Raw genomic sequence first — 26,956 nt, 5'->3', positions numbered from 1 at the left:
CAAAAGGAATGCCAGATACGGACGTTAGAGTGCCTTGCACATTTCCCTACTATAGGTAATTGCTGACCTAAGGCGTCTGTTAAGGTGGGGTCACACGTGCTTATATATGAGGCGCTCATGGGAGTATTTACCTATACCAGGCCTCACAGGTCGTCGGAAAAATAATAGAAATTGGACAAACGTAAACAGGTAACATGTCAGACGAGTTAGCTGGGTCGCTAGCCATACTTCTCGGTCAGCTAACTCATCTGGCATGTTATGTATCTATATTTGTTCAATTTGTACTATTTTCCCCGCGACCTGTGGAGCCTGGTAGAGACTAAAAGCTTCATACGCACCTCAAAAGGACTTGAATGTATACGCATGTGTGACCCCACCTTTACAGACTTTGCACATCCAGGCTTACGATGCTGTTGCAACTTATATTACAGCTCCTGTAGCACCCTATTTCATTCACCCCAAATAATCCAATATTCAAAACGTAAGCAAATATACATACATAAATTACAGTAACTTTACTTCTTAATACGTCTTATTCAATCGAAAGGTTGAATGCACTGAAGCCAATAACCTCACCATAATAACTTAGACGCTGTCATTTGCATCTGAACTTGCACGGGGCCACAAATAATTCAAAACACAAACAAATCATCTTAAAACTGTCCAACGCCCTACATTGGAATCAGTGAAAAATGGCAAACACCGTTGCCCTAAGGCAACCCTACAAATATATACTCGCTAGAAATTACGCTACCACCAATTTGCCCAACAGTACTAAGTTTTCTCCATACTTCTAAAGCATAAATATATTAACTTGACAGTAGTAAATCTAACATTCAGTACCTCTCTAGCTCCTTTCAAATTTACTCTCTTTTCCTTTTTTTTCAAGATCAAAATTGCGCGCATTCTTCATTTAAACAATAAAATCGATTTTTTTCTAACAGTACATAAGAACAGCTAGAACGATACTGTTTGCAACTAGCTGAAAAATAGTGTAAATTCCAACAATCGCACATTCATTAAGAGAATTGGTACTGTATCTAATTTTCTTAAGTCTCATCATTGCTTTCTCTATCGAGTAAGACATCTGATATAAAATTTAGTACACAAAGTTTTAGTGTATTCAACGAAATACACCTTGTAGCTTCAAATGTCATCTGATCCAGAATTTTGTTACGTTTTCTATTCAAGTTGTGCTTTTTAAACGACGCTCGTTTTGAACGACGCTTTAGTCTAAATTAGACATATACATATATATGAAGTATATGTGTGTGCTAACTCGGTTTTCCAATAAGCGCCAGAACCAACTTGCCAAGGTTTGGGTCCGACATACTTTGTCTCGCTATCGTCAATGTTTCCTGGTAATATCTCCACTCCGGATGTTGGTACTGTTTCGTGACGTCCTGCAGATTTTCTAAACTGATCAAAAGGCTGTCCCTGTCAAAGTCTTTTGCTGGTTTGGAGGCTGAAAGTCTTGCACAGTTTAACGCTTGTTTGACAGCTGCCTCTTCCAACGCTGTCTCTAACCAATCAAGTTTCCTCCCCACTCTGGCTGCCCGCTCCGGGCCGGTTAACTGTTAACAGAAGAGAGAAATACAAAACTTTGAGAACTACATTTACATTGGCTTTGAAAGATGTCTAATGACATTGCTTCCTTTAGCAATTGACGGTGAAATGAAAACAGAACTACAGATAAGTGTGAAGAGTTTTAAGAAAGTTGCTGCGAAGTTTAGGAGACCGCTAATTTTCATTCACCGTGTTTAAGGCTTGGATTTAACGATAAGGATTTTGGTGCAAATTGATTTTAAAAGTGTGATACCAAATCTGTGATCCAAAGAAATAGATCATGCAAGCGTTGAAGAAACGTATTAATACAACAAAAGTGCTTTTGTATCGTAGATTGCACTTTTATAAAGAAAGCAACAACAAAACTTAAGCAGTATTACATGCACCATTTTGTGCTTCATATTTAGCTTCAATGTTGACCAAGTTATGGGAAAAACTTAAATCGGGATTTCTAATTATCATAACAAATGAAAGAATAATCAGTAAGACCGCCACCTCCAGAAGTGCACCCAACAAAAGCCCCAAACATTGACACGTCCACGGTAAGTACTTTTCAAGAATTAACACATTCCTTAGCTCTGACACAAAAGGAAAAAAATGATCAGAAGTAATTTAATTTCATGCACACCTTGTCAAAGAAAGAAATCCGAGGGAAGGTCTTTCTCATTTCAAAACCTTGCTTTAGAAATGGTAACTCAATGCATGTCTGACAAGTTTAGTAAGCGGCATTTTGTAACAGGAAAAGGTCTCAAGTTTTCAAAAGGTTCTCAGATGATAAACATTTGTTCTGATGACGTTGCATTGGATGAGCATGTGTAAACAAGATTCACTGACGTCACCGATTCGTTGGGCAGCGTGTCCCAAAAGTAAGCTGTAGTTGACAGTTGACACATACTCATCAAAGGAGTCATAAGAACAAAGTACGACAAACAAGCTCAAAGCAGATGCCGGTAAAGAAGACCGCAACCCCTTTCCGTCTACCCAGTTTTTCTGGCAAATTACCCTATGAAAATGCTTCAAAACGTCTGCTAGGAGTTCACAGGCATTAATAACAGCTTTGCAATAGTGAAAACCTGTCTTGCTCATCTGAGGAATACGTGAAAATTTGCGACCTTTTCCCTGTGGAAGACACGGTTGGCGGTTAGTTCAAGACGAGATCGCCAGCCGAGGCGAGGCGGCCGGCGGCGGATAAGATACGTACCGCAGGTAGTGTCCGATACTGACCTTTTCATACCCACCTCTTGGCCCGTGCCACTTGACTGTGAGGACGTCCGTGAGCGGGCCTTTGGTGTCAGCGCCGCCGGGGTGACGGGCAGGTCCTCGTTGGCGCGCTGGATCATCAGGTGAGCCAGGGCCAGCACGTTCTGGCGCGTCGCCGGCATCTGGATCAGCTCCAGCAGGTTCTCCGGGGTGAAGCCCGAGAGTTCCTCGATGTTCTCACGCAGCTCGTCGTCCGTCATCTGGTCCAGGGGCGTGTCCAGCTTGAAGCGGCACAGGTCATCGCCGTTAGGCGGCAGGTCCACGTCGCCGTCCTTCAGGCTCAGCAGGAGAGGGGTGATGTCCTTGTTCTTCAAGGTCACGTTCACCTTGACGACAACGACGTTCAAGCCTAAGGAGCAATAGTGACGTCATGTTTTAGATTTGGCTGTGGGCTTTATAGGGCTGACGAGAAGTTAATAATTTGATAAGGAGAAATTAATTTCCCTTTTAATCCCTGAGTGACATTGTGTTTGCCATAAGCGTTTTAGATTAAATATCTATTACAATGTGTTGAAATGTGTTCAAAGTTATTGACGAAACAATTAGATAAAGTCCAACACATGACATTTTAAAGATAATTGAAATCTCCTCACGTTACGTTACAAAACATAATTTGTCAATGATAATGTGACTTCCTACCACATTCCCACCATAAGTGAGGAAAATCGGAATAGAGGTGTAGAAAGAACGCGAATACTCGTGGGGAAAAGAAGAAAGGAAAGAGAGGCGCAGCAATCTCACATAAGCACTGAGCCTTTACCAGCAAACGCGGGTCGATTGCAAAGCGTGCGAAGAAGACGCGAGAGCGATCAAAGATTGTTGCCGCAGGCACCATGGTGGCAGGGGTTGGATGAATCCAGGATGGTGAACGACCATTCAGAACGCAAAGACAATGCTTTTAATAAAGAGATTATTCATTGCCTGATGCTCTCAACATATTTACAGGCAACAAAGACTGAGACTACAAACTACTACTACCCCTGCTACAGTCATCGACGTTCAGCTCATAAGCCGAGAATGAAATAGATAACACTTGATTGTGGTTAGCCTTGTATTTTGCGACGGGTACTGGTACTACTGGATATAGCCTATAAAGAGCTATATAGGGATGGATAATAGGCTAAATTGCGGGGGGGGGTGGTCGGCAATGCACGGCATTGAAGCAGCATTTCCTCGCTGTAAGCAGTAAGTGGCTTGTCCTATGCCTCCATCATTTTGCAGTAGATACGTGGAAACCTCAGTGTACCCAGGATGGTAAGGATGACCCTGCCAAGCTCCCTGTTGGTGATGTTGGTGCGAGCCTCGTGCAGCGCCTTCTCGAACTTCTGGAGGTCCTGGTGGTGGTACTTCCTACCGAGATCCACCAGGATGGTCAGGGCGTTGATGAGAGAGATGGCGTCATAGGACAGGTCCTGCTTCTTACAGATCTGCTTCACAGTAACTAGGACATCATCCAGGCTCTATGGAAAGAAAAAAAAGGCAGTTTAATGTTTACTTTTCTTTTACAATCAAAGTATGGTGAAGCAAACATCAACACTGCATTTTTGCAACTTTGTTTACATAATGATACAATCTTTCTCATAAAATAAACGTGGGGGGGGAGTATGTAGGAACAGGGCAACTACATAAACCCGTCCCTCATCTCTTATCTGATTTCACATAACGTAACCTCTGATCTCTACTGGTTGTACAGCGATGTTAGACTACATGTAGCTTGTGACTATTAGTATACCTTATCAGATAAAGCAAACTCACATTAAAACTTGGGTGGTGGCTCCGTTCTTCGTTAGCCAGAATGATGAGGTAATGGCACAATTTAAGCGTGTTGGACCTGCGAAAAACAACAGTTAAATCTTCAGTATGTATTACTAAAATGTCTTAACGTCAGCCTTTAAACATTGGATTTCACGTTTATCTTCTGAAACGGCTACTCGGAGGCCAATACTGACGGTAAGGTTTTATTCTTGATTATGAAATAAGGTTTTTGGCGTTGTAATATTCCGCTAATGACAAAATAATCATGTTCTCATAAGGTTTTCCTAATCTAACTTATCCATACGTGTTGCTGACCTTCATACAGCTCTTAATACGGTAGTCGTTTTGATATTACCGTTTCACTGATTGCATACAGCGAATGCCCATGTCATAATAAGCAGAAACCGCCAATAAAAAACAGCCCCCCAAATTTAACAAAAACAAACTCAAGCCAATATCAATACAGTAAAAGCCGTATTTCGTGCAATTATCCGACTGGTGCAATAATGCGAAGTTATCCAGCTTGACCGCACCGGTTCGGGATTTTGGGATATCGTGTAGTCAACAGAAGTGTGCGTTAATCCGCTGTGCAATTAACTAGTTTCTACTGTACTTGCAAGTGCCTGAGGTCAATGTCTTCATTCGTTGTTTATAAAGATTATCCAGGGCCCCACTGTAAAGCAGTGTGGTTACACTGAGTTGAGCTACGCTGGCCGTAGAACACAAAATAAATAAAGCCCGGGAAAAAAAGAAACTAACCTGTTGGGCGTGAGTCCGCAGAGGATGAGCAGTTCGGCAGGTTTGAACCCGCACAGGCCGCCGGTGCAGTCGTTGAGCTGCTGCTCGCCCATCTGGTCCATGGGCTGGTGCGTGTAGAAGCGTGCCAGCGGGCTGGGCATGCCCGTGTCCCCCCGCATCAGCAGCAGCAGCACCTCGGTGAAGTCCTTCCCCACTAGAGTCACTCCCTGGCGCAGCACCGGGCCAACTGGGACGAGCAACACACGTCAGAATGTCGGGCCTATCTGGAGGTACTGCGGGCCTATCTGGAGGTACTGCGGGTCTATCTGGAGGTATTGCGGGTCTATCAGGAGGTACTGAGGATCTATCTGCAGGTACTGCGGGTTATCTCTGCCTGATGGCTATGCAAGCGTCATTTGTTAGCTTCCTTTCAAGCATCTTACCGTCTTCTTGGTCCCTTCGATCAAGGAGCTCCTTGCTTCGATCGTGGAACTTCATCCAATTCACTACAAATCTGGTGGCGCAAGGATTACTATCTTTCTGTCGGTCTACGCAAATACGGGGTTATTCAGCAGCTTTCTCAGCGTCCGGGGGCATCGAAGACTATCTTTGTTAATGCATGTACAAGCGTATGTAATATTTCAAGGTAAGCATCTTCTGTCAGCTGTAAGTAGGCTTTAAAAATCAAGTACATGATGTCTGGCCATTTCACGAGATCCTACAAGTTCGATACAAATGCCATTCCCGATAGTATGTACAAGTAGAAAATTATGACGTGGGGGATCTTAACACATATGTTTCAATGTCTACCAGCATTAACTACATGAGCAGCATACCGGAACAGGAATATTTCAGCGAGAAGCAATAATCATTTATCAAAAGAAAACTACAATGGAATAAAGGCAACAATCCCATGACATTCGCACATGATACTCCATGAATCTTTTACAAAGCGGCAGGGAAGGTAACCATGAAAACTACAAGAAGCACGTTTAATGTTTATTAGGCTGGACGGCTAAGGAATCGCATGCATTGCACTACTGCATGTCTACAAGGGTACAGTATAGTTGCGCCAAAGGAAAAGCAACGTGAGTATCGCTAGAGGAATGACCAAGGCTAGGCGCAGGGCATTTAGTGCAGGAGGCAACTAAATTCTATGATATAGACTACACAATAGTGCCCTATGTTGCACACAGCTGCATCATTGCAGAACAGGTAAGCGATACCGCAACAATGTGTGAGTGGTCTCAGTATCAGCATAGCACGTTACATGTGGAAGTGAATATGACAAAAGCACTACAGACGCTAGCCAAGGCAAGGGCGGGATAAAAGACTATCTACAGCGAAAATGACGCTACTGCTCAGAGAGCAATGGATCGATATTTGAATACTCAGAGGGATAGGCAAAGCTGTCTAATACTGGAAACTAATCCTGTAGCCTATTTAAAAGGGTTAAAGGGGAGGGGCACAGCGCGATTATGAGCGCGACATTGAGAATGCAGAGCAAGCGCGACAAGGAACAAAGATATGTATTGCAGTGATGGGACATTCAAAATTGCTGTGCTGTTGAAACGCGGCGGATCAAAAGCAATCGGGAAGGTGGAGAAGTGGTAGAGAAGGGCAGCAGAGGAAGGCGGCAGTCCCAATTGCAAACGGTAGGGGGCCTCACTTGGATCAGGTTTCGGAGGAGGGGCCTGCTGTTGTGGAACCTCTTGCTGCATGGATGATCCCCAGGACGCCATGGACGGGAAACTGGCTCCGTACGGCAGGGTCGAGCTCATGGGGGGCGCCTGAGCGATGATGTAGGCCGGCTGTTGGAAGCTCATCCCGGCGGGCAGAGTGGAAAACTGCCCCGAGCTAAACGACGACATGTTCTGTTGCACCGGTCCCCTTCCTGAAAACGTGGATGAAGTTGTGGTGCATTGTAAAAGATATGTGAGCTGGCCTCCACCGATTTGACATTTGCAGTGGCTTCTAGCGGCCAATTAATGCTTTCTTAATAACCACTCTTTTGCTGATTTTGAAAAAAAGTACCATTGCCAATAATCTAGAAATAAGGCAGACTGGATTCGTGTAACCAAAAAAGTACAGAATGTTCAATTAGTGATTGTGTCTTCAATCTGTCATCTTTCAAGAGAAATGTTACGGTCATGTTTCTTTTCCACGTTTTGGATCTTAATTAGTGAAAGTCTCTAAACTGCAGCCACATATGCATTCGATGGATTTTCATCGATGTCGCTACAGGCAGAAGCCATTAGATATTGAATGTCAATTTAGGGCAAACGGCACACAAGTTAGGATCATGGTTGTTAAGGATGAATTTAATTCTACAAACATCGGATTTTTACAAATTTTGGAACAAACATTGTTCGGACGAAGTTCAGTCTACAAACATTGTAGTTTCACAATTTTGGACCAAACATTGAACTGAATGCCAGACTGCACACAAGTTAGGATCGCGGTTGTTACGAAGTTAGACCTGAGTTATGGGAAAATTTACCAAGAGAACCTCCACCCAGCATGACTCCGCCGGATTCCGTCCAGGGCCCCGGACCGTAGTAGTTCTCCGCTCGGACTCGGAAGCGATAGTTACCGCCGGGGTTGAGGTTGCCGACCCGGTGAGTGGTGCGGGTGGCGGAGGAGGACACCGTGGTCCAACCGTGGGGGTCGTTAGAGTCACGCTTCTGGATCACGTAGTTGGTGATCTGGAATGAACGATTTCAAAGAGAATATGACGAATGTTCATTTCACCAATTACTACTTAAATTAGAACTTTACCATGGTCGATATGGACTGAAGGAGGCCATAAACATGTCTGTGCTGCAAAGACACGAGTTAACCTGTTTGATATAGATATCTAGTGGAAAAAATGACTTGAAAAAGACTTTGAGGTCGTGTGTTGAAAAAATAAGCTCGCACATACAGACCCGCACACACCCTGCCTTAATTTCATCGTACTTTCACTTGTAGATACACTTATGTCAGTTGTGTTTTCCCAACAGGGGACAGTGTAATTAGGAGAGATTTCTTTAGAAAGGAATTCTAACTTTTCTTCACATTTTTACTGAAGCCAAAGTATTGATCAGCAGGAGTCATACACAAATGTGCCCTACTCACCTCGCTACCTCCATCGTCCAATGGCGGGCTCCAGCGCAGGGTCACCCGGTCACCGGTCACTTCTTCATAGGTCAGGGTACCGGGAACGCCCGGGGGTCGGCCTGGAGATAAGGGTTGATAGATCAGTTTGAGCACAGTTTAAGGACATTGAAGAACATTTGCAATTGTTGCACCCGTGTATGTAGTAAATACTATCTCAATCTCAATCAAATCTATGTTAGATTACTTTTCCTACTTTCACTGTTCTTGTTTCCAAGGGCTGGACCGTGGCAATCATTTTGGTAGTTTAAGCGTATATCATGTAATGGTGAAAACGAATTCAGATATATAACAGTAGAGAAATTCTTCAAACGGAGAGACTGTGCAGTACTGTATATGTACTGTTATGCATAGTGTTTATGTAGGTGTGTAAGTCATGAATACATTTCTTCCCTTTTGGGTAGTTTTGGAGGGCTTTAGTTTGACTGACTTGATATCTGCCAATACCACTTAGCCTCACACCACATGAGAAAAATTCTTGCCATGCTTTTAGGATTTAGTTTGACTGGTTTTATTTCAAACCACTGAACCTTACTGCAGAAATTGAGGAGCACAACCCTTACCATGCCGGTTCTGGACCACGATCCTCTCGCTCTCTGTCGGTTCCCCGAGCCCACACTGGTTCTCAGCGGCCACACGGAACAGGTACTCCGCTCCGGGCACCAGGTTAGGCACGGTGTAGTTGAAACCTGCAACAAAATATAGCAGTACAAGCTTAAGGTCAACAAAATCTTTGTTACAAGGCTTGGCCCAGCCTCTACCAGGCTCTACATGTCGCTGGAAAAGGTAGAAATTGGCCAGATAGACAACACAAATGTGTGACTTGAGGAGTTGGTCGCCTCAAAAATAGAATTTGGGCCGATTAACCCCTTCCTCTAGTGTTTTATTTGTCTGTATCTTGTATTTGTCCGATTTCTACTATTTTCAGCGACATTGGGAGCCTTGTAGAGGACCTCTACCAATGCACAGGTCTGGTCCGATGCAAAAGTTATTAACTGTCGAGCAAGACGTAAGATATGTATACTAGAGTTTAATACGTGTAATTTTTGAAAAAAAATTACTTCAGTACCTGGGACATAAGGGTTGACCATGGCCCAGTTGTTACGGTCATAATCAAACTTCTCAACCGCGTAGTTAGTGATGTTGCTGCCGCCGTCGTCCATTGGCTGTCGCCATGACAACGCCACGGAATCCTGCATGACGTCATCGATACGCACTTCTTTTGGAGGTCCCGGTTTGTCTGCGTGGGATAAAATGATGACATGTAATAATAGTGTATACACACTTGCAGACACAGATGCACACACACCATGATACACACACACATACACACACACATACACACACACACAAACAGAAACACACAGACCACACCAACCCCACATATAAGCCTACACACATACACCTACACTCACACACCTACATACACACACCTACACACACACACGTACACACACGCACATATACACACACCTACACACACACACACACCACAAGACACACACACACAAACAAACATACATACATATATCCGCCAACCTTTGAGATATATTGCAAACTATCAAATGTCTTTAGGTAGAATATGTAAAACATTTTCATTGCAAGAGATATTTACCAATGACGACGACGTCCACATCGGCCTTGGCGCGCCCGGCCGTGTTAGCCAGGGCGAGTCTGTAGTTCCCGGCGTCCGACCGCTGGCAGTTCTTGATAGACAGAGTGGTGGAGGTGGCCGCGTTCTCAATGGTCACCCGATCCCCACTGAAAAAAATAAGGAGAAAGGCTTGGAAAAGAGCTGGCAGCAGCAGTTGAAGCAGCAATGGTAGCTGGCATGAGTAAATGATGCTCTGTGATTTTTTCAGCACTTTGATGGTCGATGGGAATTTAGAATAAAACTGAGTATCATTTTTTTTTCAAAACAGTTGCAACATCTACAGTATGGAACTATCCCAAATCTCCATCTCTCTTTCTCTCTCTCTCCTCTCTCTCTGAAAGAGTTTTATATTGTGGATGTTGGAACTGTTTGTAAATAAACATTATTCAAGTTTCATTCTTTTGTATTCTACTGCGTATTGGTCAATAACGATCGACTGATAAATTAACCGATTGATTGATTGATTGACATCCTCACCTGTAGATCTCCACGTCATCTTTAGTCCAGACGATGTCCGGGGAGGGGCGGCCGCTGAAGGGGATGTCCAGGATGATGACTGACCCGGTCTTCACGATCAACTTGTCCTTCAGATCAAGGTTAATCATCGGAGCAGCTGCACGAGACAAGATGTACAAGGTAAGGTTGTAGTTTGCAATCACGTGACTATGACGCACTAACCCACCAACATGGTGGCCATCAAGAGAAGCGTGTGACTGTTACATCAATACGTGCTCTCTTCTATGTATTCAATTCTACTTGCTGACTCTTTTTTCTTTGTTATATTGAATACATGTACGTTTTGTTTGTTTATAGCGTTCTTGAGTGAAAAGAGATTGTTTTCAATGTCTGATTCATAGAAATATCAAATACCGACGCTTGGCAGGAGGTTACGTACCTGCTGCAACTGGAGCGGATGCGTTTACTAGTCCAGCATCAACAACGGACGCACCTGCAATGGCTATAAAACATTTATGCATCAAGTGACAACTTTGAGAACAAATTTCTTTGAAAGCTAAGTCTTTTATCGGACTCGTTTGTATCTTGAGATTCCCTTTTAGAAATTTCATGCAGCTTGTTTAGAGGAGCAAACTTGTAATCTTACCGGCGCCTCCACCGATAAATTCAGGATTCTGGTGTGTCGTGACCGCACCGGTGTAGATTGGGCTCTCTGCCTGCAAAAAAGTCGATGTAAAAAATCCATGAAAGCTCTTACTTCAATGAAGTCCATACGGAGCACAGTGGTTAAGACTTCACCAAGCATTCAGGACATAAACATATCACACCAGCAATGAGCGTCCAAAACAATAGCTTTTCAATGAGCGAAACTGAATCGATATCACTATTACTTTTCACTTTCCTACGTCTCCAAATGACTTTTGAAGGATCTTTCAAAGATTTAATTTTGAAATCATCTCATATGACTAATGATCTCAATGACCAATGATTGCTGTTCACTCATCAGCTGCCCAACAATCTCAGTCCTGTCCAATGGGACTTTAGCTATCACCAACACGAATACGTTACATAATATCCAGTCCACTCACTGTGTCCCATCCGACAGCCTGTTGCTTCATCTCGTCCTGCCAGAGCAAGAACTCCTTGACTTTGAATTTATCTCAATGACTAACGATCTCAATGACCAATGTTTGCTGTTCACCCATCGGCTGCCCAATGGTCTGGATTATGTCCAATGTGACCCTAGCTATCCTCATCACTAATACGTTACTAGTCTTAGAAGCACATATGGATGTCGCAATGTGAGATAACAGGAAGATCTATAAAACTGGCCATAGGTGGTCCTAGCTAGGACAGGGCCACCCCACATATGTTTCTGATAAGTGTTCAATAAAGGGACAGACCCCCAGTCTGTCCAGAGCAGTTCTGACCAGGCAACCAAAGAGTGCACGTCTCATCTTATTCTCCCCTATACTAGGTATCCAGTCTACTCACTGTGTCCCATCCGACAGCTTGTTGCTTCATCTCGTCCTGCCAGAGTAGGAACTCCTGCTTGTCCTTGTAGTATGCCCAACATCTCCAGCAGCACAGGCAGCACAGGCCCAGCAGCAGGATGGCCAGGATGATGCCCAGCACCAGCCACCACCACGGGAACGGGGTCACACAGTCTGGAAGAAAACAAAATAGGTACGTCGATGTAGGTTAGACATCCAGGTAATAAGATACAACAAAAAGTAGTTACTCAAGCAACTGGGTATGGTTTTGGAAACGGTCAGACGTTTCGGATATATCCACTATCCTTCGTCAGTGACACTGAAGTGATCTGGAAGAAACAGGTCTTTTATACTCTTTTATACTCTAACTATGAATGAAGGTACGTTCTTTCATCTAACTTCATTTATTTTTGTACAGCTGTTTTGTCAGTGTATGTGTTAAATAGCACCTATGCTTTTTAATTTTCCTTTACTACAAATGTGGTTCTTTGAATAAGGACATGAGCAGACCCATAACACGGTTGTGGAAGACATTGGTACTTCTTGTGACATTGCTCCTGTGTAGGCTTTTACGTACTTTATCTTATGATCTTTGTCTGCGTAGCCGGTATAACCGCCGTCCGGCGTGACACACAAGCTTCGCAGGGACGCATTATGTTAGCAACTGGTTGTAACGTTGCACATCTATCTGCAAGCGTAGTTTGAAGTTATCTAGTGAAAATACACCCACAGTACTTGGTAGCAATAAGACTATCTTTCGTTAAGGTTGATGACTGCTTTAAACCAAACATAGGCTTTAGGATGGGAGAATTGTCAATATAGCGCGACAATATCATCAGGTACAATGTATGGCAATCTGTATTTATATGGGTTGAACTATGTACTATTTAAAGAATCTAAATCAATCATTTGCTTGTATCATGGGTTGAAAATAATCTAACAACTAATCTAATCTAATCTAATCTAATCTAATCTAACGGTATAGACAATCTAGTTGATATTAAACAAGCTAATACTTCAAAACATTATGTCAATATAGCATTATCTCGTTTTTGCAACGATATGAATGAAACGAGGAAATGGCAGAAGAGGTCTTGCTTTGGGAACCGGGAGAGCCGCGCAGGCGTGGCCGCCCTTCGGCCACACTCAGGAAGCTACTGCTCGAGGACACGGGTTTACAGGCCGGCGAGCTCCGTTCGATCATGCTGGACAGGAACATGTGGAGACGATGGTGGCACCTCTCCGAGGATGAACTGAACTAAACTGATGAATGACATTTACCTCTGTCCTTGCGGACCTCCACCACGAAGTCGTCTGACGTTTGTCCCTTGTAGGAGTCCGTGCCGTAGGTGTAGTGAACCGTGCAGCCGTCATCATCGGTGTACGAACAACGCGTCACTCCTACATCTGTTGTAGAAACATAAACATTTACATTCGGACATTTGTAAGTATATATATCTCACATTTTTATCCAGTTGTAGGGTTTGAATGAGTGTAGAGTGATATTGTACAATAGAAGAAGGTTCACTGTGTTTTCATGTGTTTTTGGGCTTGTGTTGTGAAGAGGTTCTTGCTGTGCTTAAGGTCACGTTTTGGCCCCTACGCATAGTTTTGCCAAAACGATAAGTGTGATACAAGAGACAACAAAACTACATCAGGCATAATCATAATGTGCATTTCGTGATGTGCCTTTTTATTTTTCGTTCCCACAAACAGCCTGACGGGACCCAGCTTTGGAAAATATGACCCAATCATAACCAGAAATCATAGTACAATGCTAAACTTTCTTCCAACACAAAAGTACACACGGATCAAATTTTCAACGACCACTGTCGCCATCTTTGGATTAAAACTGATGACCAATCCCTTCAGAACGTAAACTCGCGAGAGTTACTGACACGTGGTCTCATTAACACGTCATCTTATTAACACGTGATCTTATTAACATGTGATTTATAACCAGGAGTGTTGATTGGAATATATAAGGAACCGAAATAACATGGTAAGAAAAAGGGAACTTAACGAACCGTCTCGCAGCCGGTCAGTCATGTAGACTTTGTCCACGCATTTGTTGACACAGATCTCCTCTGTCCAGTTCTTCCCCCAGGCGTGGCACTGGACACACGGCTTCAGGACGTCGCACTTCCCTGGACATGCCTACAGACGGACGGAACAGTTAAAGACGTTAACTTAAGTTAACCCTTCTTTTAAGCAATACACTCTCACTTTTGTTAACCAACCTCCCTAGTACGTTTTGTTTTACGGACAAAGCAGACGCAACCACAAGCACGATCCAAGAAGGTGAACATATGCCTGAACATAATGTATGAAGTGTTGTCCTCACATCATGTTTCCTTGCACACACTTAAGATGTGTGATAAGAAATGCAAAATGAAGGATCTCTTTCACAGAACCCGAACTATATATGTTCGAAGTTGCGTACTTTTGAGTCGAATGCAGGTTTCATTTGAGGTAACTTGTGGCCATACCAGCAAGCTTTCGCTGTCAGTGCTACATGTTGTCATTCTATATAATACTACAAAATTAACGAATGATGCAAATGCTATGATACTTGGCAATATTAAGATAAAGGAAACTAAATAAAACTCAAATCATTATTAGATTCCCGATGGACCGTACCTGACATTCCTCGCAGAACCTGCCGCTGTACCCTTCCTCGCACACGCACGAGCGCTGCTCCTCCCCCTCGTTACAGGCGCACTCACCATGGCCGTTACACAGGTCCTGAACAAGGAAAACATCCGTGATAAGTTTCATCAGGTTAGTACATCGCTAGGGGATACGTTTCACAATTCACGACTTATTGTGTATTTATATAACCGTTACACCGGTATGAGCCGTGACGAGAGGGATGCGCGTCATTGCAGCGGCACCTAGCGTGTAGCTTTAGTACAACCAGACGAAAGTACAAGAATAGATTAGACGTTTGTGTAACGTTATACTTTGTTACCACGTGAGATGTGCTTAGCCCAGTTTGGCAAAAATGTACAAGAAAGGTCTTCATTCGTTATTACCACCGGCAAGAGAGGTTTACCTCCGATGGGTGAAACGTTTTTGTTTGCATTTTTTTCAAGTTTTTCACCTAACGTGATAGCTCAAGATGATTTTGATGAAGTTGTTCTCACATCGTCGAGGCGAACCCATAATGCTATATACAAGTGTGGTGTAATCTTAAATGGGTCTATTCTTACTTCATAGTACAAGTTTAACTTACGGCATCGTCCGGTGCGTTGCTTGGTTTGCAGACGGATCGGTCGCTCGGGCATTGGCAGGCGCTACCCTCCCGGCCTTCTTTGCATTTGCAAGTGCCACAGTCACATGTTCCAAACGCTGGACCTGGGTAGACATAGAAAATGTTCAAAACATGCTTAATATGTCTACATGTAAAACACAACTATCCATGTTGAAATGTAACCTTAGAATCTAAAGAAAGCGGCGATTAGACACAAAAGGTATCATGTTATCACGCAAATGCTGTCAGGGTAGCTTTGTTTTACTTTACATCACTGGTAAGGTCGAAAAACAATGACAGAGCGATAGCATCGTCTCGTGAGACAAAGGGATTACTATACTGGTGAGATACAACTAGTACAAAGCTAATGGTTTTCTCCTGTATGTATGAAGGAACGTAGAACACTACAAAAACTGATCACAGTGTTTTCAATTTCTTTTTATTCGTCTAAAGAAAATAGAACACTTGCACCAAACTGTAATATATCGCCTCGAAAAAGCTAGAATAAAAATAAAACCCACACTGCGGCGCGCCACAGCGGGTCGTTTTCGTTTTTACACGGACAAAAATGTGTCCTAGGACACGCGCCGCGCGTCGAACGTCGTAGGACATTTTTAGGACAAGTCATTTTTCCCTCGTGTAAACCGGGCCTAAGCAAAAGTTGAGTATGATCTAGTTTGACGTAGATTTAAACCAATTAACATAGGATAATTCAAGGTACTGTAACGTTAATATTGCTACTTTATTAAGTAGTATACGCTGTACGTGAATACCCATACGAACCTCCGCAGATAGCCCCGTTGAAGCGCTCGCAGGCCTGGTTGTCACACTCGCAGAACTTTCCGGAGAATCTGTCGGGCCTGTCGCAGATGCACTCCCCGCACAGGCACGTTCCTCTCCGCTGGCACACGTCGATGCTTCCCTGCTGGATGCACGCCTCGTTGTTAGCGGCGACGGTGTTGTTGGAGGCGTCGCAGGTACACGTGTTCCCCAGCCTGTAAGAGTCAACAAGCGATATTTGACTTCTTAGTGTTCTGTTTTGTCATCAGGCTAATCCATGAGGATAAAGGTGCGCTTCCACCGCACTTGAGGTAAAAAGATGAACTTATAATCGTCACAGTAAGAAAAGGCAAGTTACTTACCATCCAGAGTCACAGACACACTTTCCGCACTCAAATGTGCCATGGGTGTTACATTTGCCACTTGTCGGAACCTGAAAAAACATTTGATCATTCAGTCATTTGCTTCAAAATGGCAGTGGTGATGAATATTATCTATTACTATGTCATTCATACTGTCATTGTTTTTCTATTTATTGTACCATTGTTATCTGTAATTAGCCTTCATATTATGCTTTGCAGTAACTTATCTTCGTAATCTATATGCATCATTGTCAACTTCATGAGTGGGTCTACTTTCTAAGAAAACTAAATCTTATCCTTCTTGCGATAATTTACAAAGATAGTTTCTTATCATGATACTCACTGCTTGTGCTTCGCAGTCACAAGACCCAAGGTACCGCAGCTTGGCCACCAGCTCTTCGTGGAAACCGACCGGTTTGATCTTGAACTCGTGTTCGGCGTTCAGTTGTGCGGAGTCTAACGGGATGTCGTCCATCTTCAGCTCTATGTCAAAGGTCACCTGAAAACATCAGAAGCGACGATAAGCGGGCAATGTGAACTGCCTGTTTTCTGTAATCTCCAAGCAGATCCTACGGCGCCATACGTTAGTATCAAAGCTGACCAATGAGCACAGTCGGCCAAAGGAAGTCAGACGGGCACAGGTCGTCTACGGTTACACACTCCTTGGCCTGCTTCACTCCTCTGCCAGCTTTTGATACTATCTTATGCTACCGTAGGATCTGCTTGAAGATTATGTTTTCTGTACATGTATTGATATTTTCAAACAGTAGGGCACAAATTCACTTGATGATGGTGATATCAGAAAAGTAATATAGGCTATTGGAAAAGAAACATGCAAGGCAGTATGGTTGAACATGGTAGATAGGTGTGACAATTGAGTTTGGGCGGATGATTGCCATATTTGTCAACAGTTATTCATCAATTTTATTTGGTTTTGATTTGATTTCATTGATTTAATTTGAGTTTACTTCCACTGCAATAGCGACAACAAAGTGCAGACATACAAATTTTTACTTCATCGTTACGATTAGAAGGTGTTAAGACCGCCTTACCTCGTCCCCTACTTGCACGTTGGTACATCTTTTTCCGTCTCTCTGTCCGTTACCACAGTTGGGAGTGACAGTGTAGGACATGTACTCGCTGGGGAAGTCCACGAAACTCAACTCGATCTGGGACAGCAGTTGCTATAGACGAAAAGGTAGGTATAGGATCAATCCATGGCTTTTGATGACAATGACGATGACAATTGCATTTATTGCGTATTATTGGCCCATTTTCAGTAAGAAAGCTAAATTCAGTAAGATTTAGTTTGAAAGTTAGTTTGAAAGGTTAAAAAAAAGAGTCTATCAATTCTACATTTCAAGGGTCTACTTGTAATATTTTCCTATTGCATCGTACATATACGATGCAATATTGGTAATAACTTTCCAGCATTCATCGTTCAAGATATAAAAAATTCCGCATGTCTTGAACGCCTGCAACATAAGAAATAGATTAAGATACACCTGTGAAACAACTTACGTTGTAGGATCGCTCGATAAGCGCGATGATGTTACTGGAGTCCGCTTCCAGGACACCGGCGGTGGCCAGGCCTGCGAACTGGCTGTTCGCCAAGCTCTGCAAGAACAAAGGTGAAAAGGTATTTTCCTGACAACCAAGCTACTATAGTATACATTCTACTTATGGCACACTTGGCTAGATACGATTAAACTCTTCTGTTGGGTACAGAATTGTCAGTATCGTTTGACAAAGTTTGGTCATACAATCGTTAATCAAAAATTAGTCAGTGCTTTCACTTTGTATTCAAAATGAAGTTCATCTTGGATGGATGAAGCCTTATTTACATAATTAATGACAAATGATAATCAAAGCTAGGAATTTTAAGAAAAGAATTTTATTTCATGGGGGTATGAGGTCTAAGAACTCTCGTTATTATATATACATCTACTTCAGGACGTAAACTCATTACCACCTTACTGCCTGGTTACATGTATCCTACGTTTGAAACAGCATACCTCGTAGACGCTCTGGTACTTTTTGTCCACGGCGAAGATGAGCAGAGTGTTGGTTGCTTCCAGGAGGGATCTAATCTGACTGATTGACGGGTAATCCTGAAAGAAAGAAAAAGAAAGAAGGTGAGATGATATGTGTGTGTAGTAGCATGTGCATTGAAAACGTCCGGATTTTATAGCTTTTGATAAGCCGCACAACTATTGTATTGCTACCGAAAATATAATTTAGTGCACACATGACAGACTTGTAGGTCGATAACCTTTTGTATTGTGTGGCGGGGTAGTATAATAAACGCAACCAAAAACATTCTTGGCGAGGGTAACAAGCTGCAATTGACAGACCTGTGAGTGGGCGAACTTCTCCATGTATTTCCCCTTGATGGAAACGCAACCAATAACATACCCTTCATAGTGAAGATAAAAAGTTGCGTTAGACATACCTGTGAGTTTGCGAACTCCTCCATGTATTTCCCCTTGATGTCCAGGTGGCACTTCTCGTCGTTCTTCTGCACGATGCCGCCCAGCTTGCCGTCCCCTGCCGAGTGGAACTGCGCGTCGCTGGCGTACAGGATGATGTGGGTCGAGGCTTCCCGCCAACCGATCTTATCCTGGTGGAAAAAGAATACACGTCATCAACAAATGATATCATCATATCGTGCTGTTTGTCCGGACTAATGCTTTGGAAAAAGCGGCAACGCCGGGCAGCTCTTGGGCTTTTTTTTTCATCATTTCGGCAAGTCCACCGCAACAAATCTCTGGCTTCGAGGCCGGGCCGGGGCTGCAGTGACATTGGGATACCATTTTTTGTGTGCTCTTTCGAGCCTGACCTCGAGCTCTATATGGCCCTGTGGCTACCAGGGAGTTAAAATCAACCCGGGACAAGGCCACATGCCGTGACATAATCGCGAGAACACCGAGAGAGCACCCACGCGGTCTACCGGGCAAAAATGTCTGGCCGAGGTTACATCCCTACGGGCACCTGCGCTATTGTGACAGAAGCATTAGCAGAGCTTCTCCAAGGTATATGCAACCCGCGGTGGAGGCTTTACTACTCACCCTGCAAACCAGCGCCTGTAGCATGCCGTCGAACCCTCCCTCCGCGGCGTCCAGGTTTCCGGAGCTCCTGATCTTCTCGATCTCGTCATTGAACAGGTCCTCGTCGTCCGTGAGCGACAGGGCGTTGATGTAGCTGAAGGGAGGGGCGGCGCCGGGGCTGGGCTCCTTCAGTCTGGAAGATAGGAGAACAGCATATTCAAATTCGAGGTACAATTGTCTAATTGTCATAAATTTGCATAAAGAGTCCTGGACCATGATACCCCACCTGGACCATAGAACATAATAACGAGGAATTATCGGAAGAGATCAAGCTATCATTTTATGATACTAGGCTGATTACGTATGTGCTGGGCGGGCTATGTTTCTCACTTTCTTGGCCTCGGCCTCTTCTTAGAATCTCCTCCTGGACTAACTAGGGTACGGCCTTTCCAATAAGTCGGCGACCGTTGATTGACCATTGATCTAGAAAAATCTCATACAAGATCTAATAGAACGACCCAAAAGACACGAAAACGTCTAAAATTGTTCTTATCTGTGAAATTCATTGACTAATCTGTAATATCTTCCGTCTCTGATCATTAGCGGTCACAACCTCTAATGGAAAGAGGGCCTAGTCAAAATGAAATAGGCATGAGTATGATGCATACGTACTTTGCTGGTGATGTATCCACGTAGGGAGACACGGTCTTGTCCACAAAAGCGCCGAAGCCAACATTGAAGTTTTTGGTAAGTTTCCTCAACTCGGTGGCTAGAAAAATGAAACGGAATAAAGAACGAACGTCAGGGAATTCCACACTGTTCGTATTTACAGTGTATATGTCCGTATTGCCACATTTGGACACAAAGTAAATCTGTGTTAGCTGTCCATATGTCACAAAAATTACTTATGTAAAGGTTCTCAACGGATTACAGAGATAAAGAACGAATTTTCATACTTTTTGTGTATTTTGTCGTCTTCTAAGTCATACTTTTACGTATCACGCAATATCTAAATTATAAAACATCGGAGAAAATAACGAAACAGTGACACAGTGAACATGGTGAATGAACCCCGCAGTGACGCAAACTTGACGCAAGTGCACCTTTGCATATAAGTAATTTGTAATTGTTGTGACATATGGATGCACATTCAAGATCCTCATGTAGAACAAGCTGTGATTATAACCAGAATGCGTGTGAGAACTCACTCAGCGTCGTAGCGAGTCCCTGCAGGTTTTCCAAATCGTCCTTCATAGAGTCTGACAGGTCCATAAGGTAGTACAGGTCGGCAGGGTAGTCCTTCGGGCGGTACACGTTCATTGTGAAACTGTAGGTCGATCCTGGAGAGTTGGTGTGAAATAAAAAAATTGATTTGTTTTTAGAATTAATTATTAAGCAAAAGCAGAATGATAAAAATGAAAATTTGACTAAGGAAGATTGAGTTTACTTGATGGTACTCATTAGTGTCATGTAATCATGTAATAATCTGATCTTGAACCTGCTTTTACGTTTTTAATTCCGTCGGATTTGCTTTTTTACTGAGTGTGCGAACTATCAATCAAACTCCGGAAAATGTATGGTTATGATATCTAATATGCCTGGTAGCTATATATCGCTAAACAAGTGCTTCCTGAATCTGTAGGTTTTTTTAGATCTTTTCGTAGAAGAGTAACAGTTTGGACACAATGACAGAATTTTGACAGAATGACAGAAAAAGTCAGACATTTCTATGTCGACGTTGCTACTCGACTGCCTGCATAGACAAACATTCTTTTATAGTTTTATTATTATACACAAAGCAATAATACTAAGTATACGTTAACAGTATATCTAACAAGTACATGTAACTGAGATATGACATACAGATACAGAACATGTTTTCAACACGACAGAGAATTAGTCACCTTTTCTCATGTCCAGCTTGAGTTGCTTTGGAGAGATGCGGTTGATTCTACTTAAGGTGTCGTCGTCAATCTGGCGCTTCTTTCGTCCGCTGCCACTCCCTCCGGAATTCATAAACTCATCAAGGCTAAAAAAACAGAAAGAGTTTTCTTCAATATACGTGGGTTTCTTTATTACAAGAAATTCCTGCATAATTATTTGCACACAATGCTGCACTATTGGGATTCGCTCCTTGAGGTCGTTTACAGAAACCCATGGAAAACAATGTACAAGAAAAAAATTCTACTTACCCTAGGCCTTACTTTCGGAACATGAAGTTGAACATTTTGACAACATGACCAATTCTAGTGATACTGATAGGGGAATTTTGCCGATGGATCCCTGTGTTTTATTTGAGAAATTCCTTTTTTAACATTATAATCGTAATCATCAACGCCTGTGGTACCTAATTTTCTTTACTTTTATTTTACCATCAAATCTCAGGCATAATTGTCACTGACCTGGTAAAGAAGTCATCGCTAGTCAAACCGCCTTCTCCTCCAATCGTACCAGAGAACGAAGATGAACTGCTGCTACTGGAACCTGACGCGGAACCTGCGTACGGATTGACCGGTTAGTAGTTCTTGAGATTTTAATCAGATAATTATACACAAGAAGATGCACATCGCACTCGTTAGGGTAAATGATGAAGCCTGATGATCTTGTCTGATGAAGGTATGAAGACATTTCATTTTTTTCATGAGAAATACATGATCAGCAAAATACCTCCAGTGCCACTGCCTCCGCTGCCTCCAGTCCCTCCTCCTCCGAAGAAAAGGCCTCCCCCGGAACTACCGCCTCCTCCACCGGTACTGCCTCCACCACCTCCGAAGGAACTGCCTCCACCTCCGAAGGAACTACCTCCTCCTCCCCCTCCTCCTCCTCCTCCGCCGCCGCCGCCTCCTCCAAAGGAGCTTCCTCCTCCGCCGAAGGAACTCCCTCCTCCTCCTCCAAAGGAACTTCCTCCTCCTCCGAAGCTAGCAAAAGGGAGAGATTAAAACCATCTCTAAGTCTTGAGAATATATGTTCAAATGCGCGGCAAAAAGATCTAAATGTACAGCCAAATATAGGCTGGATTCATACAAGCGTTCTTGAGCCGGAGTCATAGATGAATCATAAACTTGTGGATCATAAAAGTGTTGATCAAAAGATATGAACCTTGAGACAATGATTAAGTTTGTTATATCATAAAGAATGGATGAAGACCTTTATTGCACATTTATGCTACACTGGGCTAAGTACAGGTCACATGGTAGCAATCATATATATGTAACAATGGAAAACAATCATACACATTTATATATGCAGATATGCGTCTAATCTATTATAGGACATTCGACTTCCTCTCGCTTCTTGGTAATTGCATAAATGTAGTTAGCTGTATGGTTGGTTAGATTTGGTTTATCAAAAGCTATCAGGAATATAAATTTCTCTTTACTATTTAAGTATCTGAAGTGGGGATATTTATTCAACACATAGTCAAATAGAATGAGGAATATCGCTATCATACAAAGGACACATGTATGTATACGAAATCGGCGTCGGTTATCACTTACTTGAAGCCTCCCCCAGATGAACTGCCAGATATGGACGTCGAGGACGATGATGATGATGACGACGATGATGATGATCCTCCTACATTTGGAATAACAATCTAGTCATCTTACATTCGCGGAACGAAAGCGAAGAAGAAAAACATGTTTTTGGTAATCTGTGCAGAACATCCATTGCCATGCATCTACTACATCTAGCGGGAGACCACTGAAGCACTCTCACATACAACCTAATACAACAAAGACTCGGGCTATGTACAACAATGTGCAAGATGTAACAAAAAGTGCGTTTAAGTATGTACGAAATATGACAATTTAAAAAGGGGACAATGTAGTCATTCTAACTTCAAAAACTTCTACAATGAACGTAAGTCCAAAACGTACGACTTATTTCAGTTCTTGAGATCGAGCCACCACCTCCACCGATTGTACCTCCTCCACCGATTGTACCTCCACCACCGGTACTCCCTCCTCCAAAACTTCCACCGATTGTACCTCCACCGATTGTACCTCCACCACCGGTACTCCCTCCTCCAAAACTTCCACCGATTGTACCTCCTCCACCGATTGTACCTCCACCACCTGTACTCCCTCCTCCAAAACCTCCACCGGTTATACCTCCTCCTCCGGTACTTCCTCCTCCGAAACCGCCTCCTCCGAAAGTACCCCCGGTACTCCCTCCTCCGAAACTCCCACCTGTTCCTCCTCCTCCGAAACTTCCTCCTCCGAAGCTCCCACTGGTTCCTCCTCCGATACTTCCTCCTCCTCCTCCTCCAGAACTACCTCCTCCTCCTCCTGTCCTCCCTGCTAGCTCTCCTCCGACCTCTCCGCAGGTGATAGGGTCTGCCAAACACTCGGCGTGGCCCCACCGCTGCCCATTGGCCTTGATGCCCCCTCCTCCTGACCCGCCCAGGTCGATGTTTTTAGTGATGACACCTTGCTGCAAAGGGGAGGGGGGCAAACAGATTTGTATATGTATCTGTCTTGGTGAACTTTGCAGACAAAACGCGATCGGCATGACATAAAAATGCAACAATTTGGATTGCTTATTTGGCTTAACTAGCATCGCCATGGAAAAGTATAATTGCGAAAACATACAAATACACAAAAAGTGTGGCAATTAAAATTATTGCCATGGCGACGGTTTTATTGTTTATAAATATTAAGGATTGTTGTTATTAATGGGTTTTAATAGTCGTATTCCATTCGCCTGGCGATTAATGTTTAGAGAGCATTGCTGTCAAAAGGGGTTCTCTTGTGAGTGAAGGGTAAACTAATAATGTAAATGCTTCTCATCAATTTTACAAATCAGACCCTCATTTACATAAATCATATCAGTTGATCATCTTCTCTAGCTAAATGATAATATGCTAGAAATATCAAAGTCTTAGCAAAGAAAGCTATTGTAGTCTTTTCTAATAATTTATGTAAATGAGACCCTAATTTACTTGATGTATGTCTAATAACGTTCAAATATCGTAGTTGCCAAATGTTGCAAGAATGAAATTATCATCATCAATCACTTTGATATTATAACAATTTCTCAATGATTATGCAAATTAGATAACAATTTGTATTATTTTATGTCTATCTATATTTCTCTATTTTTAAATTACATATGCTATATGTTTGACTGAGTGCCCTATTACGCGGCTATGAATTGATAACTGATGTAGAGTCATACGCGCACGTACGCCTCTAGATACGGCCGTTTTTCATGGTCCGGATGCGGCGCACCACTTAGAGCAAGTCACACATGTTGAACTAGAGTTCCACGACCCCATACCTTCGTCATTAATTATGCAAATAAAGCTCTCATTTCCATAAATTATATAGCTTGATCATCTCCTTCACCAAACAGACGTGCGCAATATATGTTAAGAAAGAAGGATTTTGTCGCTTTTTCTGATAATTTATGCAAATAAGGACCTCATTTGCATAATTAATGTTCAACGATGTTCACCTGTACATAACTTCTAAATGCTACAAGTATGACATTCCCGCCATTTACCACAATGACATGAAAGCATTTTCTCATTAATTATGAAAATTAGGTCTTTATTTTGCATAATATATATCTATCAATATTCTCTTTTTAAGTTACAAAGGTCACATGTTGCAATGGTCCTATAATTGAACTGAGCATGTTTAGACGCTAGGGGGCCCAAACCTATACCACTTACTCACGGCATCAAGAGCTGTCTACCACTTAAAATTCATAGCCGCAGCATGTCCAGAACTCGAGATATCAAACCAGGAAGTTCCGCTGCAGTACCGTTTAACAGGCCGCTAGGGGACCCAAAATCTAATCGTTTTGAGGTCTCAACAAGACCTACCCACATACTGAATATCAATACAATCCACCCAGGCGTTCTCGAGTTATGGTGGTCTTCTACAAACACACACACATACAAACGCTACCCAAAATATAACGTTCTTTAATGGCGAAGTTAACTATCACATCGCTATCTCACAACCCCACATGTTATACATCGTTTAAGCTCAAACAATGCTTGTTTCAAACATTAGTTTGCATTTTTTGAAACAAAGATATCAAGGGTGAAGAAGGCCACCAAACTTTCCAAACTCCAAACGAACGAACCCGGAAGTGATTTCCACGACTCACGGGTCATTTTCCGAGGAACATATTTCAACAATCCTTTATCCCCTGTTTCAAATGTTTACATTTCTATGACCACCCTACTACATACTACATTTCTGGTACGTCTGAAGTCCTAGGCTTTTCTCAATTTTGCACGGCGATCAATCGAAAATCGCCTCGCGAGAATACACTGCTGTGCACACCGCCACACGTATAGTGCCCTGCGACTGGAAAGCATACCCGTGGAGGTAATGGTTCAGTCCGGCATGATGCACGGCAAAACCCGGAAGTGATTTCCACGACTCACGGGTCATTTTCCGAGGAACATATTTCAACCATCCTTTATCCCCTGTTTCAAATGTTTACATTTCCATGACCACCATACTACATACTACAATTCTGGTACGTCTGAAGTCCTAGGCTTTTCTCAATTTTGCACGGCGATCAATCGAAAATCGCCTCGCGAGAATACACTGCTGTGCACACGTATATGTGCCCTGCGACTGGAAAGCATACCCGTGGAGGTAATGGTTCAGTCCGGCATGATGCGCGGCATGATGCGCGGAAAAAAAATTCCTGACATTCCTGTACAGTTTTTAGAATTCTTTGCTAACGGTCACACACTATACTATTAGGCTCGCCCATCAGGCGTCGCCAAAAAACTCTTAGTGCTAAGTGGCATGAACTGTCATGAATTACCACTACTTCAAACTACTACTACACCTACTGATAACAATGCCTCCGTCTTCACGGAGTTACAGAAAGATAAAACAAGGAATGAAGACATACTTCTGTGACAACCATATCCGCGGTAGGGTTGATGAGAAATGCTATATCACATCCAAGGTTCCTCAGGTTGTCGGCGGCATCACATTTTGGTCGCGTATACGACTGGAAAGCAAAATTATAAATGATTATACATACAAATTCCTCCAATGATTGTAAAAGCCTCCAATAACTGTAAGAAACTTATCACATACTACAACTTCTATATTAGTTACATAAGCGTTAAGTTACAGAACTGTAGTTATGTAGATGCCATACTTTGTACCCCGTACAATTGTTGTGCAATAAAACTATGTATAATTCATCATAGCTATTGACATTAGAGTAATAGCTGACAAATAAGCAAAGGGTAAAAAAACAAAACAAAACAGATACAAGGCAAAGAGAAATGGCAGGCTTCACCGACTTCATGTAGACAGACACGCACACACGCACACGCACACACACACACACACACACACACACACACACACACACACACACACACACACACACACACACATACACACACATACACACCGGCACATACACACATACAGCAAACACGCTAACAG

The 26,956-nt window shown here is 42.9% G+C and overlaps 1 protein-coding gene across 5 annotated transcripts; it reads right to left on the bottom strand.

The window, feature by feature from the left end:
- Window positions 1–855: 855 nt before the first annotated feature.
- Window positions 856–26,536, bottom strand: LOC118423958. Of its 5 annotated transcripts, none has more exons than XM_035832292.1 (35): window positions 26,406–26,536; window positions 23,633–23,954; window positions 23,018–23,093; window positions 22,188–22,438; window positions 21,923–22,016; window positions 21,425–21,549; window positions 20,729–20,860; window positions 20,193–20,289; window positions 19,542–19,713; window positions 18,926–19,093; window positions 18,489–18,584; window positions 17,995–18,090; window positions 17,526–17,657; window positions 16,817–16,972; window positions 16,474–16,544; window positions 16,115–16,326; window positions 15,314–15,435; window positions 14,719–14,823; window positions 14,106–14,235; window positions 13,360–13,485; window positions 12,080–12,252; window positions 11,232–11,301; window positions 11,025–11,087; window positions 10,607–10,742; window positions 10,091–10,236; window positions 9,545–9,715; window positions 9,039–9,164; window positions 8,437–8,537; window positions 7,820–8,024; window positions 6,989–7,213; window positions 5,341–5,566; window positions 4,582–4,657; window positions 4,073–4,286; window positions 2,791–3,175; window positions 856–1,574 (listed from the first exon to the last, which is right to left on the bottom strand). In XM_035832292.1, the coding sequence occupies exons 1-35, from the start codon at window positions 26,418–26,420 to the stop codon at window positions 1,571–1,573; spliced, it is 5,019 nt and encodes a 1,672-aa protein (XP_035688185.1). In that variant the 5' UTR covers window positions 26,421–26,536; the 3' UTR covers window positions 856–1,570. The 5 variants fall into 5 exon arrangements, with proteins under 5 accessions (XP_035688185.1, XP_035688182.1, XP_035688183.1 ...); XM_035832289.1 differs by having other exon boundaries at window positions 2,805–3,175; XM_035832290.1 differs by having other exon boundaries at window positions 2,805–3,175; window positions 7,829–8,024.
- Window positions 26,537–26,956: the final 420 nt, after the last annotated feature.

The sequence above is a fragment of the Branchiostoma floridae genome, chromosome 10 (assembly GCF_000003815.2).
Source record: "Branchiostoma floridae strain S238N-H82 chromosome 10, Bfl_VNyyK, whole genome shotgun sequence".
NCBI lineage: Eukaryota > Metazoa > Chordata > Leptocardii > Amphioxiformes > Branchiostomatidae > Branchiostoma > Branchiostoma floridae.
The sequence above is the reverse complement of the archived record's forward strand: the minus strand, read 5'-3'. Positions and strand labels throughout refer to the sequence as shown.